Below are 15,804 nucleotides of genomic sequence, written 5' to 3'. Positions count from 1 at the left end.
TTTACTGTGCCAGTACCGAGCATTTCTTGGTGGATTGCCCTATCCGTCCTCCACGCCTGGGAAACGCACGCACCCACCCAGCTCACGTGGGTGTGGCGTCTCTTGGTTCCAAGTCTGCTCCTCCACGTCTCACGGTACCCGTGCGGATTTCTTCTTCAGCCAACTCCTCCCTCTCAGCCGTGGCCTGCTTGGACTCCGGTGCCTCTGGAAATTTTATTTTGGAGTCGTTTGTTAATAAATTCAGCATCCCGGTGACCCGTCTCGTCAAGCCGCTCTACATTTCCGCGGTCAACGGAGCCAGATTGGACTGCACCGTGCGTTACCGCACAGAGCCCCTCCTCATGTCTATTGGACCCCACCTTGAGAGGATTGAGTTCTTCATTCTCCCCAACTGTACCTCTGAGGTCCTCCTCGGTCTGCCTTGGCTCCGGCTTCATTCCCCCACCATTGATTGGACCACCGGGGAGATCAGGAACTGGGACTCTGCCTGCCACAGGAAGTGCCTCTCCCCCCCTCCCAGTCCCGTCAGGCAAGCCTCTGTGCCTCCCCATGGCCCCCGTCCTGGTGTCACACTGCCCCGTGCCAGGCCTCGCCCTCTGCCCTCCCTCCCCATCCCCACTCCTGCTGTACTGCCTGCCGTTGAGGAAACCCTCCATTCTTTCCCGGTGTCCTCATCCCAGGGGAGGCAGTTACCGGACAAAGAGAAGGGGAGACCTAAGGGGGGGGGTACTGTTACGCCTAGCGCTCCGGGTCCCCGCTCCTCCCCGGAGCGCTCACGGCGTCTTTCTCCCTGCAGCGCCCCGGTCAGTCCCGCTGACCGGGAGCGCTGCACTGTCATGGCCGTTGGGGATGCGATTCGCACAGCGGGACGCGCCCGCTCGCGAATCGCATCCCAGGTCACTTACCCGTCCCGGTCCCCTGCTGTCATGTGCTGGCGCGCGCGGCTCCGCTCTCTAGGGCGCGCGCGCGCCAGCTCTCTGAGACTTAAAGGGCCAGTGCACCAATGATTGGTGCCTGGCCCAATTAGCTTAATTGGCTTCCACCTGCTCCCTGCCTTTATCTGACCTCCTCCCATGCACTCCCTTGCCGGATCTTGTTGCCTTGTGCCAGTGAAAGCGTTTAGTGTGTCCAAAGCCTGTGTACCTTAACTTCTGCTACCCATCCTGACTACGAACCTTGCCGCCTGCCCCCGACCTTCTGCTACGTCTGACCTTGCCTCTGCCTAGTCCTTCTGTCCCACGCCTTCTCAGCAGTCAGCGAGGTAGAGCCGTTGCTAGTGGATACGACCTGGTTGCTACTGCCGCAGCAAGACCATCCCGCTTTGCGGCGGGCTCTGGTGAAAACCAGTAGCCTCTTAGAACCGGTCCACTAGCACGGTCCACGCCAATCCCTCGCTGACACAGAGGATCCACTACCTGGAAGCCGAATCGTGACAATTACAGTTGTGTCATGTGATCATGAGTCCAGTACATGCATTCTTGTGAGGTCAGGAGATCATTCTCTTCTGTGTTAGTGACTTTCTGTGAACTACAGAATTACACCATCACCTATGAATCCATCCTGGCAACTTAGATGTCACCCCTCCCCACAAAGCTCTTCCCTCCTTTTTATCTGTATGTCCCCAAAGTATAGAGTTTTGCTAAAGATACAATATCTGCCCTAGCTAAGTAATCAGGAGTGCAGTGATGTTGAAGGTGATTCCATACACTGATTAGATGCAAAGTTATAAACCTCCCCTGACTCAAACTGTCTTCTCCTCTATCTGCTAGGTGATAATTTTGGGAGTGTCCTATGGAATTCAGCTTAACACAGCTTTCTTCTGTCTTCTGCTTGTAAGAAGAAGAGGATGGAGCTGGTTCACATGGGAATACACAGACTTTTCTGTGAGTAAAGGAAAAGGGTCACAGGAAGTTCTATTTCATGAATCCATCACTTGCTTCATTTAATAGAGTAATGAGACCCCCCCCCCCCCCCCTCTATCTCTGACAATGCAGCAGCAGCATAGGAAATGTAGGCTGTATTAGAAAAGCCATATCAGAGGAGAAGAAGAAACAAAGTTGGCGAACAACCCGTAAATGGAGGATTAGCTAAAATAAATATACACAAGGCATACGCCAGAGCTCCACATCATTCTCTGATAACAGCTTATGCTGCACTATGTAAGCTAAAAAATAAAAAAAATAAAAATAATTGCTTAATTGAAGGAAAATCCCTGGGATAAAATATATTTTTACAAAGTGCTCTCAATTATGGTCAATACACATACCCAACCAATCATCAGCCACATACTTTTTTTCTAAGGGTGTTAGGGCATGATACCTCCATGCAGTCTCTTTTTGGCAACTTCTGTCATACAGTTCAGTGACAGTGCTGTGTAGCTACAACTAAAAAAGTTCTCTGATGAAACACAGCACTAGCGGCCACAGGAAAGGAAACCTGATTATGTTTACTGAGCCAAGTTGGGTCCATTCCCCCTAGAGGTTCCCTTTAAAGGGAACCTGTCATCAGTGTCACCTACACTAACCTGTTGGTACATGCTGGCAGAGCGGGTGACACTGATGTTACTTACCTTTCCCCGACACGTGGTCTCATTTTCCAGCTATCTTCCTTATTCAGGTGACAGGCCTTGTTCAAGGACGGTGCTCCAGGAGCACGCTGACATCACCGTGGCTGCTGAGGAAGCCTGCACCAAGCCTGTTGCCTGAATAATGAGGATAACAGGCAAATAGGGCCACGGATTGGGATAGGTAAGTATCATTATGATCATTATTGTTACACATTATGCTCTGGCAGCAGGTGCTGGCCGTGAGCGCATTGTTCCACTCTCCCCTGCTGCCGGCAGGGCTAGGTTTCACATCGTGGGACGCGCCCACATGCGGATCCTAGCCCGTCACTTACCACGGTCCTCTGCTGCCTCCTACACTGCCTCTCAGCTCCGGCATGTGTGTCCCCGTCTCCTAGGGAGCTCTGAGATTTAAAGGGCCTGTACGCCCATAATTATGTGCAACACCTGACACTATTCTATAAGTTCCTGCACCTCACACTCTTCCCTGACATATCTTCAGTGCCATTTGCCTGAGATTAAGCATACCCTTTGTCTGTTTGCCTAGCCAGTGTCCTGATCCTTCCACTATGTTATTTGACTACGCACCTTTGCCGGCTGCCTTGACCTTCTGCTAAATCCGACTTAGTCTCTGCCTCAACCTACTGTACTTCGCCTCGCCCAGCTACTTGTGTGGTCGAGTCGTATCGGGGGTAGCGACCTGGGTGTGGCCTGCCACAGTAAATCCATCCCGTCTTGCGGCAGGCTCTGGTGAGGCCCAGCGGCACCTTAGACTCCGCTCCCCGATACGGCCCATGTCATCAGCCAAACAGGTTAGTGGATCCACATCCAGCGTCATTACAATTATGATCATCCTTACTTCCAGTCTTAACCAACAGGTTAGTGTGGGTGACACTTATGATAGGTTTCCTTTAACTAGATTCTAAAATGAAAGTTGTTATATCTAAATGTCGACCCTTGTCCATATGCATAGTAAATGCATGAAGACTGCTTTGAGGTGGGGGTTGCAGAACCGAGAGTTGCTCTGGTAGAATTGAGGTGACACTGATTCACAACATAAAATATCTTACTTCATCAAGAATAAAACCGGCATTGACACTTATTCCTGCATAAACAGTGAATCTAGGCAACATTAGATGTACTGGAAGAAGGTTTGGTGATGCTACTCGTGTAAGGAAAGAAACCTTAACATCAAGCGGCAACAAGAAACATAGTATGGAGCACTCACCCGGTCACTTCTTTAATGGCAGTCTCTGAACGATGTCATCTTCGAATAGAAGCGGGGAGGCGGTAGATAGAACGGGGGGAGTTCAGACACCGGCCACAGACCATATCACGCCGCTTGGTGCTTCGTCAGCGGTCCAAAGCCATGTGATATGGTCTGTGCCAGGCGTCTGAACTACCCCCCCCCCCGGTTCCATTTACCGCCTTCCTGCTTCTATCCAAAGATGACATAGTTCGGAGACTGCAATTGAAGAAGTGACCGGATGAGTGCTCCATACTATGTTTCTTGATGCCGATTGATCACAGCATAAAATTGTTGTCCCAGTGAATTTCTGGTCTCTGTCCATCACAAATATTACATTAATTTCTAAAATTCAGAAATGACAATTCATACTCACCGTCCTGCAATGGATTCCAGGAGTCAATCAAGTTTGCTGGATCCTGCATGTACTGACTCAGCTCATAGCTACTGGATGACATGCCGGAGTCTCTGTACTGTGATAGTATACTCTGTTCTGTGGCACTGAAATACTGAGAAAAAGTGATGCAAAATACATCTAAATGGAATAGACAGTTCCTATTGTGTTCAGTATCTGACGTTAACATGGAGTGTTGTAGCCGCTCTCGTAACTAATAAAATTTCATGCACCACTAGAGCCACTTTCAAACAAAACAAATGGTGTTTAGCCACATTCATTATTTGAGGGAAATGCCTAATATATAATTCTTTGATTGATAGGGCTTTAAATTTAGCATGAACTTTCTATGATCTGGAGACATTTGTTACGCCGAGCGCTCCGGGTCCCCGCTCCTCCCCGGAGCGCTCGCAACATCCTCGCAATCGCAGCGCCCCGGTCAGACCTGCTGACCGGGTGCGCTGCGATACCTCTTCCAGCCGGGATGCGATTCGCGATGCGGGTGGCGCCCGCTCGCGATGCGCACCCCGGCTCCCGTACCTGACTCGCTCTCCGTCGGTCCTGTCCCGGCGCGCGCGGCCCCGCTCCTTAGGGCGCGCGCGCGCCGGGTCTCTACGATTTAAAGGGCCACTGCGCCGCTGATTGGCGCAGTTGGCTTAATTAGTGTATTCACCTGTGCACTTCCCTATATAACCTCACTTCCCCTTCCCTTCCTTGCCGGATCTTGTTGCCATCGTGCCAGTGAAAGCGTTTCCCAGTGTGTTCCTAGCCTGTGTTCCAGACCTCCTGCCGTTGCCCCTGACTACGATCCTTGCTGCCTGCCCCGACCTTCTGCTACGTCCGACCTTGCTCTTGTCTTCTCCATTGTACCGCGCCTATCTTCAGCAGTCAGAGAGGTTGAGCCGTTGCTAGTGGATACGACCTGGTTGCTACCGCCGCTGCAAGACCATCCCGCTTTGCGGCGGGCTCTGGTGAAAACCAGTAGCAGCTTAGAACCGGTCCACTAGCACGGTCCACGCCAATCCCTCTCTGGCACAGAGGATCCACCTCCTGCCAGCCGAATCGTGACAGTAGATCCGGCCATGGATCCCGCTGAAGTTCCACTGCCAGTTGTCGCCGACCTCACCACGGTGGTCGCCCAGCAGTCGCAACAGATGGCGCAACAAGGCCACCAGCTGTCTCAACTGACCGTGATGCTACAGCAGCTACTACCACAGCTTCAGCAATCATCTCCTCCGCCAGCTCCTGCACCTCCTCCGCAGCGAGTGGCCGCTTCCGGCCTACGACTATCCTTGCCGGATAAATTTGATGGGGACTCTAAGTTTTGCCGTGGCTTTCTTTCGCAATGTTCCCTGCACTTGGAGATGATGTCGGACCAGTTTCCTACTGAAAGGTCTAAGGTGGCTTTCGTAGTCAGCCTTCTGTCCGGAAAAGCTCTGTCATGGGCCACACCGCTCTGGGACCGCAATGACCCCATCACTGCCTCTGTACACTCCTTCTTCACGGAGATTCGAAGTGTCTTTGAGGAACCTGCCCGAGCCTCTTCTGCTGAGACTGCCCTGCTGAACCTGGTCCAGGGTAATTCTTCCGTTGGCGAGTACGCCATCCAATTCCGTACTCTTGCTTCCGAATTATCTTGGAATAATGAGGCCCTCTGCGCGACCTTTAAAAAAGGCCTATCCAGCAACATTAAAGATGTTCTGGCCGCACGAGAAATTCCTGCTAACCTGCATGAACTTATTCATCTAGCCACTCGCATTGACATGCGTTTTTCCGAAAGGCGTCAGGAGCTCCGCCAGGATATGGACTTTGTTCGCACGAGGCGTTTTTTCTCCCCGGCTCCTCTCTCCTCTGGTCCTCTGCAATCCGTTCCTGTGCCTCCCGCCGTGGAGACTATGCAAGTTGACCGGTCTCGCTTGACACCTCAAGAGAGGACACGACGCCGCATGGAGAATCTGTGCCTGTACTGTGCCGGTACCGAACACTTCCTGAAGGATTGTCCTATTCGTCCTCCCCGCCTGGAAAGACGTACGCTGACTCCGCACAAAGGTGAGACAGGTCTTGATGTCTACTCTGCTTCTCCACGCCTTACTGTGCCTGTGCGGATATCTTCCTCCATCTTCTCCTTCTCTACTATGGCCTTCTTGGACTCCGGATCTGCAGGAAATTTTATTTTGGCCTCCCTCATCAACAGGTTCAACATCCCGGTGACCAGTCTCGCCAGACCCCTCTACATCAATTGTGTTAACAATCAAAGATTGGACTGTACCGTGCGTTACCGCACGGAACCCCTCCTAATGTGCATCGGACCTCATCACGAAAAAATTGAGTTTTTGGTCCTCTCCAATTGCACTTCCGAAATTCTCCTTGGACTACCGTGGCTTCAACGCCATTCCCCAACCCTTGATTGGTCCACAGGAGAGATCAAGAGCTGGGGTACTTCTTGTTTCAAGGACTGTCTTAAACCGGTTCCCAGTACTCCCTGCCGTGACCCTGTGGTTCCCCCTGTAACCGGTCTCCCTAAGGCTTATATGGACTATGCTGACGTATTTTGCAAAAAGCAAGCTGAGACTTTACCTCCTCACAGGCCTTATGACTGTCCTATTGACCTCCTCCCGGGCACTACTCCACCCCGGGGCAGAATTTATCCTCTGTCCGCTCCAGAGACTCTTGCTATGTCTGAATACATCCAGGAGAATTTAAAAAAGGGGTTTATCCGCAAATCCTCCTCTCCTGCCGGAGCTGGATTTTTTTTTGTGTTTAAAAAAGATGGCTCCCTACGTCCTTGCATTGATTACCGCGGACTTAATAAAATCACGGTAAAGAACCGCTACCCTCTACCTCTTATCTCAGAACTCTTTGATCGCCTTCAAGGTGCCCACATCTTTACCAAACTGGACTTAAGAGGTGCTTATAATCTCATCCGCATCAGGGAGGGGGACGAATGGAAGACTGCATTTAACACCAGAGATGGACACTTTGAGTATCTGGTCATGCCCTTTGGCCTGTGCAACGCCCCTGCCGTCTTCCAAGACTTTGTTAATGAAATTTTTCGTGATCTCTTATATTCCTGTGTTGTTGTGTATTTGGACGATATTCTGATTTTTTCTGCCAAATTAGAAGAACACCGCCAGCATGTCCGCATGGTTCTTCAGAGACTTCGAGACAATCAACTTTATGCCAAAATGGAGAAATGTCTGTTTGAATGTCAATCTCTTCCTTTCCTAGGATACTTGGTCTCTGGCCAGGGACTACAAATGGACCCAGATAAACTCTCTGCCGTCTTGGATTGGCCACGCCCCTCCGGACTCCGTGCTATCCAACGTTTTTTGGGGTTCGCCAATTATTACAGACAATTTATTCCACACTTTTCCACCATTGTAGCTCCTATCGTGGCTTTAACCAAGAAAAATGACAATCCCAAGTCCTGGTCTCCCCAAGCGGAAGACGCATTTAAACGGCTCAAGTCTGCCTTTTCTTCTGCTCCCGTGCTCTCCAGACCTGACCCATCTAAACCCTTCCTATTGGAGGTAGATGCCTCCTCAGTGGGAGCTGGAGCGGTCCTTCTACAAAAAAATTCTTCCGGGCATGCTGTTACTTGTGGTTTTTTTTCTAGGACCTTCTCTCCGGCGGAGAGAAACTACTCCATCGGGGATCGAGAACTACTGGCCATTAAATTGGCACTTGAGGAATGGAGACATCTGCTGGAGGGATCAAAATTTCCAGTTATCATTTACACCGATCACAAGAATCTCTCCTATCTCCAGTCTGCCCAACGGCTGAACCCTCGCCAGGCCAGGTGGTCGTTGTTCTTTGCCCGTTTTAACTTTGAAATTCATTTTCGCCCTGCCGACAAGAACATTAGGGCCGATGCCCTCTCTCGTTCCTCGGATGCCTCAGAAGCAGAGGTCTCTCCGCAACACATTATTCCTCCTGACTGTCTGATCTCCACTTCTCCAGCCTCCATCAGGCAAACTCCTCCAGGGAAGACCTTCGTTTCTCCACGCCAACGTCTCGGGATTCTCAGATGGGGTCACTCCTCCCACCTCGCAGGCCATGGGGGCATCAAAAAGTCCCTGCAACTCATCTCTCGTTTCTATTGGTGGCCGACTCTGGAGACGGATGTTGTTGATTTTGTGCGGGCCTGTACTGTCTGTGCCCGGGATAAGACTCCTCGCCAGAAGCCTGCTGGTCTCCTTCATCCTCTGCCTGTCCCCGAACAGCCTTGGTCACTGATTGGTATGGACTTTTTTACTGACCTACCCCCATCCCGTGGCAACACTGTTGTTTGGGTGGTTGTTGATCGATTTTCCAAGATGGCACATTTTATTCCTCTTCCTGGTCTTCCTTCAGCACCTCAGTTGGCAAAACAATTTTTTGTACACATTTTTCGTCTTCACGGTTTGCCCACGCAGATCGTCTCGGATAGAGGCGTCCAATTCGTGTCTAAATTCTGGAGGGCCCTCTGTAAACAGCTCAAGATTAAATTAAACTTCTCTTCTTCTTATCATCCCCAATCCAATGGGCAAGTAGAAAGAATTAACCAGGTCCTGGGTGACTATTTACGGCATTTTGTTTCCTCCCGCCAGGATGACTGGGCAGATCTTCTACCATGGGCCGAATTCTCATACAACTTCAGAGTCTCTGAATCTTCTGCTAAGTCCCCATTTTTCGTGGTGTACGGCCGTCACCCTCTTCCCCCCCTCCCTACTCCCTTGCCCTCTGGTTTGCCCGCTGTGGATGAAGTAACTCGTGATCTTTCCACCATATGGAAAGAGACCCAAAATTCTCTTTTACAGGCTTCATCCCGCATGAAAAGGTTTGCCGATAAGAAAAGAAGAACCCCCCCCATTTTTGCTCCCGGAGACAAGGTATGGCTCTCCGCTAAATATGTCCGCTTTCGTGTCCCCAGTTACAAACTGGGACCACGCTATCTTGGTCCTTTCAAAGTCTTGTGCCAGATTAATCCTGTCTCTTACAAACTCCTTCTTCCTCCTTCTCTTCGTATTCCCAATGCCTTCCATGTCTCTCTCCTTAAACCACTCATCATCAACCGTTTCTCTCCCAAACTTGTTTCTCCCACTCCTGTTTCCGGTTCTTCTGACATCTTCTCCGTAAAGGAGATACTGGCCTCCAAGACGGTCAGAGGAAAAAGATTTTTTTTGGTAGATTGGGAGGGCTGTGGCCCTGAAGAGAGATCCTGGGAACCTGAGGACAACATCCTAGACAAAAGTCTGGTCCTCAGGTTCTCAGGCTCCAAGAAGAGGGGGAGACCCAAGGGGGGGGGGGGTACTGTTACGCCGAGCGCTCCGGGTCCCCGCTCCTCCCCGGAGCGCTCGCAACATCCTCGCAATCGCAGCGCCCCGGTCAGACCTGCTGACCGGGTGCGCTGCGATACCTCTTCCAGCCGGGATGCGATTCGCGATGCGGGTGGCGCCCGCTCGCGATGCGCACCCCGGCTCCCGTACCTGACTCGCTCTCCGTCGGTCCTGTCCCGGCACGCGCGGCCCCGCTCCTTAGGGCGCGCGCGCGCCGGGTCTCTACGATTTAAAGGGCCACTGCGCCGCTGATTGGCGCAGTTGGCTTAATTAGTGTATTCACCTGTGCACTTCCCTATATAACCTCACTTCCCCTTCCCTTCCTTGCCGGATCTTGTTGCCATCGTGCCAGTGAAAACGTTTCCCAGTGTGTTCCTAGCCTGTGTTCCAGACCTCCTGCCGTTGCCCCTGACTACGATCCTTGCTGCCTGCCCCGACCTTCTGCTACGTCCGACCTTGCTCTTGTCTTCTCCATTGTACCGCGCCTATCTTCAGCAGTCAGAGAGGTTGAGCCGTTGCTAGTGGATACGACCTGGTTGCTACCGCCGCTGCAAGACCATCCCGCTTTGCGGCGGGCTCTGGTGAAAACCAGTAGCAGCTTAGAACCGGTCCACTAGCACGGTCCACGCCAATCCCTCTCTGGCACAGAGGATCCACCTCTTGCCAGCCGAATCGTGACAACATTATTGCAATGTACCAGCTGGCAAGCTACATAGTGAAAGTCCATAAGCATTATGTACTCCCGAGTCATTGTTTGGGAACACTGTGCTAAAGGTTTCTCACTGTTTCTTACTTTTTAAGGGTGAATTCACACCACAATTTGGGCATACGGCAGCCAGATCGGACGGGGGAATTAAAAAACCGGCTGCTGCTGTATCCCCCCACCAGACCTGCGTTGCACCGCTTTTATTTCAATAAGCCCGAAGGAGTCATCTATTGACACCGGTCGGTTCATTTTTTGGACCATATCAGCTCTTATCGCCGGACTGAAAACTGTGGTCTGCTGCAGGTTTTAGTCCGACAACAAAAACTGATCCAAAATGGTCCAAAAATGAGCCAATCTAGCTGACTGGCCGGAAAATAAATGGGGAGCGGCCCGGGTCTGGCGGGGATACGGAAGCAGACAGTTTTTAAATTCTCCTGTTGGATCCGGCTATCATATGCCCAAATTATAGAATGCACCCTTACTCAGATAAATCTAACTTGTGACCCCAAGTCTGTCCCTAAAACACACATATGATTTTTGGGTTATGAGATAATTACAGTACTTGTTCTTAAGTTGGCGAAACTCTTAGGATGAAGTCAGCCAGATCATCCCTTTTTGGCAGAATCAATTAATTAATCATATGTATATTCCAAGTGGAATGTCCGCCATGGGGACAAGCCCTTAGAGCAGAGTGTCCCAACCATTGTGCTGCCAGCCAGTATGCTGGAAGTTGTTGTGCAACATCTGGAGGCCCCCTGGTTGGGAAATACTGGGAGGATACAAGGGAGCCATTCTTTAACCCCTTAAGAACATAGCCAATGTTCATTTTTGCATTTTTGTTTTTTCCTTCTCCCCTTTTAAGATCCATAACTCTTTTATTTTTCCACCTAAAGATCCATATAAGGGCTTGTTTTTTATACAACCAATTGTACTTTTTGATAAGATCTTTCATTTTACTATAAAATGTACCATGAAACCAAAAAATTATTATTAATTATTTGTGAGCGAAAATTTATAAAGAAAATTGGTTGGTTTTCACACAAAAAAATTATACATTATCTTTATTCTGTAGGTCAATGAGATTAAAACAATACCCAATTTATATCATTTTTTTATTATTGTGCTACTTGTAGGGGTTTAACTCTGGGATCGTCCAATCGTAGGGGTTTCACTCTGGGATCGTCCTTTGCCGTAGCTAAAAGACACGTTTTTTCACAATAAACCGGCAAACAGCAAGTCCTTTCTGCAATTCTGGCTCCTCGCCAGGTTTATTAAACAGGTTGCAGGATAAACAAAAATAAACAAAACATAAAAATAACACCTAGGCGGTCTAGCCACTTCACTACACATGTAGCATGCCCTGACTATTAACTATGGGGCTTTTCCCTGCCAGTCTAAAGGGGTACTTTTTTTTTTTTTTTTTAATCAACTGGTGCCAGAAAGTTAAACAGATTTTTTAAATTACTTCTATTAACAAATCATAATCCTTCCAGTACTTATTAGCTGCTGAATACTACAGAGGAAATTCTTTTTGGAAAACAGCGCTCTCTGCTGACATCATGACCGCAGTGTTCTCTGCTGACATCTCTGTCCATTTTAAGAACTGTCCAGAGTAGAAGAGAATCTCCATAGAAAACATATGCTGCTCTGGACAGTTCTTAAAATGGACAGAGAGGGTGGAAAGAAGGAGCAGGGACAAGAAGGAAGGGAAAGGAAGATAAGAAGAAAGACACAAGGAACCACGGGGGGGGGGGGGGTGCTGACGGATGGGCAAACCGCAGATGAAGGCGGGAGGGTTGCTGACGGACGGGAGGCCGGTCGGGCACAGATGGGGGGTGTCGGTGTAGCTGGGGAGGGGGGTGGGTGCTGCGGAGCGTCTTGGTGTCACCCCATTAGGTTGGTGTCACCCGGGTCACCCGCACCCGGGTCACAACGCCACTGCACAAAGGACAACATGGAATATACACAAGACAAGGACAACACCCACATAAGCAACAGGGGTAGGGAGGAGAAGGGACAGGGGGGTTCCCTAAAAGACTCTGTTGCATAACAAGGTGCAGTATTTAGGAGTCTCCTGAGAGGCAGACCAGTAGAACCAGGTCTTTGTGAACCGGTCCTCCCGGTGATGGAGGTGAGTCGTGTGCTCCTCCATGCACTGAATGTCCAGGATCTTTGTAGGAAGGTTTAAGATTTTTAAATAGAGGTAATTTACAAATCTATCTAACTTTCCGACCCCAGTTGATTTGAGAAATATTTTTTTCCTTCGGAATACCCCTTTAAGCCTCAACCAGTTAGCATCGAGGCTGGTTATTCTGAGGCCTGGCAGTGATTTATGTGGGAGATAAGTTCCCACCAGCAGGGACTGGCAGCAGATGATTCTGCTCTCCTTATGAAAACAAGATACATCCTTAACCAAGCCTGGCATGCATTGTTAGGTCATCTATGATTCATGTGAGAAGCAAACACTATCACTGCTTTTTCTATAAAGAATTTTATCTACAGTATATGGAATATACAGACCTTCTACCAGTCGGAACATCTTGATAATTTCCCAATACATCCTCGTCCTCACTAGATACATACCAGCCAGATACCTCTTGAACATAACAAAGTCCAAGGAAGGTCGGCACTGCAGATAAGCGTTGGTGCTTGAGGACCAGGTACAAATATAATAAGAAAGAAAGGGTCCCGGCACTCAAGTTTCGTGCTAATCTTTACGTTTTATTCATGCAGTTTGCATAGCATACATCACCTGATGTATGCTATGCAAACTGCATGAACAAAACATAAAGATTAGCAAGAAACCTGAGTGCCGGGACCCATTCTTATTATACCTCTTGAACATAGGCCGTCCAAAAAAACAACTATATGCAATCTTTGTTTTATTTCATAAGATTGTTGGGGAAAAGGTGGCTGACACAAAGACATTAGATTTTAGCCCAATCCCATCAATTCAGCGTGATCTGTAGACAACAGTCTGGCCAGCATTACTAATGAAAGTGTAATCAGATCTAAGAATATCCTTACCTCTATTCTATCCATTGCAGATTCACATCTTTTCTCTGCAGGGTGGGGGGCTGTATTATCCTCATAGCCATGTGACCTAACAAAGCAAGGCAAAGGTAAATGCAAGATGAAGAAAAATGTATCATGAACATGCAGAGTGGAAAAAATAGCATTCCACTTGGAAATTTCACATCATAAATCTAACATTAGTGTGAATGGGTTTTCTGTTAACCCATTCACACTTGTGGAATTTCCGCTGTCGGTGCAGGTCCACACAGTCCTAGCGCCAATGGATTTGGGTGTGGATCTGCTTAGCTCCTCCTAATCTATGACATGATGCAGATTGGACTGCATTTTCAAAATGAGAGATTCCCTTTATGATTGACTTTTCCTGAATACATAAGCACAAGAAGCCACCAGAGAGTAAATGCATGGAAAGCTATATGTGGAAATTGAAATGAGAAATGGTTTAATGTCCAAAGATGCTCTGTGTGGTAGTAACAATTATAACAGCTGTTCTCATCTGCTGCAGATCCCCCTGTTGCCTTTCCAGTGGTGCTGGTCCTACTACTCAGAACTTCCTGTTCTCTATCAAGGCAGATAGGAAACTTAGAAAACTTACACAATCATTGGCCACAGCAGGGACACACCTCAGCTCATCATTGGCTAAATGTGCACTTCCTGTGTGTCAGGTAAGAGAGCGGAAACTCTGAGCAGGGGGATTGTGGCTGGTGAGTATGTGTGTTTTTACCCATCCTACCACCCTAAGCATTTTTTAGACATTGAAATATTTGTACAGTACACCCATTTATCCTCAATCTTTCAAAATCCATGTTGCCAGGCAAATAGTCAAACAATCTGTAATTCCTGGTAGGGGGACTAAGGTATACCAGGGACCAGTTGCAAAGGACAAAGGAAAAGTGCTTCTTGCATTTTGAAGAACTTGCGAAATTAAGAGCTGGAATCTAATTGGTTCATATAGGCTACTGCTCAATCAAAGTTGATACATCTCATATATATATATATATATATATATATATATACATATGTATATAGAAATTTGTGTGTGTGTGTGTGTATATATATATATATATATATATATATATATATATATACATTATGCATATTGTAGTCTGTTGCACAAATATAATGTCTTTGTCACCTGTATGCATACGTCTGTGGTTGAATACTCTCGAAGTTGGGGTCAATGGCACAAGTATTGGAGGAAGTCTGCACCCAGTGCTCAATCTGTTGGTCATAAATTCTTCTTCTATCTGTGAAATAAAGAAAACAGCTTCCTTTGAAGTATAAAGAGATTACAAAATTGTTCTGAGAAATCAGGGACTGTAGGCAGCTAAGACTATAATATAATTAATATATAGCTGTAATTAGGAAAGTAGGTTACTTGATACATACGGGAGCCATGGAGAAGACATTCTGTTGCAACTTGAGTCAAGCAAAACAGAAATCTAATTTTCAAACTTTATGAAAAGTGACGACTACATGTACTCTACAAATCTAATTCAAAGACCATGAAAGAAACACTATGAAGTTGAAAACAGCCACAAGGAAGTGCACTGTACCTTTCTCTCTAGAAACACCAACTGGAGGCTCGTAATTATAGTCTCTGTTGCCATAGTTTTCTCTATGTACGGTCTTGTAAAATCCATATCTTTCATCAAATCCCTGCCTGAAAAGATAGGAAGAGGTCAAGCAAATACGGGATGGAGAGGACAGCTTTTCTTCTGACGGTATGTTCTTATTAGATGTAACGGTCATATGTTTCCGCAGAACAAGCTTTGAAATCCATCAGACCATGAGATACAGAGCTAAATCCTTAAAGCAACAACTGAGGTTTCGTGTCAACTTGACTCAGGTAGCATCTTGTTATCCGCTTGCTGATATAAATATACATAGTAACTAATGGATAGACAGATTGCACACTAGATAGGTACAATGAAAGACAGTTACAATTTCCACCCATGTACCTTCCCTTCATCCTCCCCTTCTTGGTGAAACTTGAATGTAAAGAAAAGAACTGTGGAGCACTCACCGGGTCACTTCAGTCAGAGGCTTCTTTATTGAAAGTTCTTACAGGTTACATGCAGGGGAGCAGGATGGTATGGACGCGGGGGTACACAGCACAGCGACGGACCGTTTGCGTGCCTCGGCGCTTCGTCAGGCCGGTGTACATCCAGGATGGTATGGACGCGGGGGTACACAGCACAGTGACGGACCGTTTGCGCACCTCAGCGCCTCGTCAGGCTGGTGTATACACCGGCCTGACGAAGTGCCTCGGCGCGCAAACGGTCCATCGCTGTGCTGTGTACCCCTGCGTCCATACTATCCTGCTCCCCTGCATGTAACCTGTAAGAACTTTCAATAAAAAAGCCTCTGACTGAAGTGACCCGGTGAGTGCTCCACAGTTCTCTTCTTCATATTCGATATATGCTTACTTTTCTGTGGTTAGCACCGAAGAGGTGTCAGGTACGGCTTCCATAGGACTGTGTAAAGCAAGTGTGTTTGTTTCCTGCATACTGTGCAGCTCCGGGAAGGGGCCGAGACCATTGT

The 15,804-nt window shown here is 48.3% G+C and overlaps 1 protein-coding gene across 9 annotated transcripts in view; it reads right to left on the bottom strand.

The window, feature by feature from the left end:
- The window catches only part of SEC16B (SEC16 homolog B, endoplasmic reticulum export factor), a 293,732-nt gene that overhangs the window by 219,079 nt on the left and 58,849 nt on the right, over positions 1-15,804 (bottom strand). For all 9 annotated transcript variants that reach the window (XR_008846564.1, XR_008846565.1, XM_056531981.1 and 6 more), the window contains 4 exons: positions 14,817-14,923; positions 14,396-14,507; positions 13,255-13,330; positions 4,186-4,318 (listed from right to left, as the gene is read on the bottom strand). Coding sequence is in view for 7 of the 9 variants with exons in the window: in XM_056531981.1 (XP_056387956.1) it covers positions 4,186-4,318; positions 13,255-13,330; positions 14,396-14,507; positions 14,817-14,923 (428 nt within the window). In the remaining 2 variants the exon portion in view is untranslated. The remainder of the gene's footprint in view (positions 1-4,185; positions 4,319-13,254; positions 13,331-14,395; positions 14,508-14,816; positions 14,924-15,804) is intronic.

The sequence above is a fragment of the Hyla sarda genome, chromosome 7 (assembly GCF_029499605.1).
Source record: "Hyla sarda isolate aHylSar1 chromosome 7, aHylSar1.hap1, whole genome shotgun sequence".
NCBI classification, from domain to species: Eukaryota; Metazoa; Chordata; class Amphibia; order Anura; family Hylidae; genus Hyla; species Hyla sarda.
Note: the sequence above shows the minus strand (reverse complement) of the source record. Positions and strands in the feature narration are given on the sequence as shown.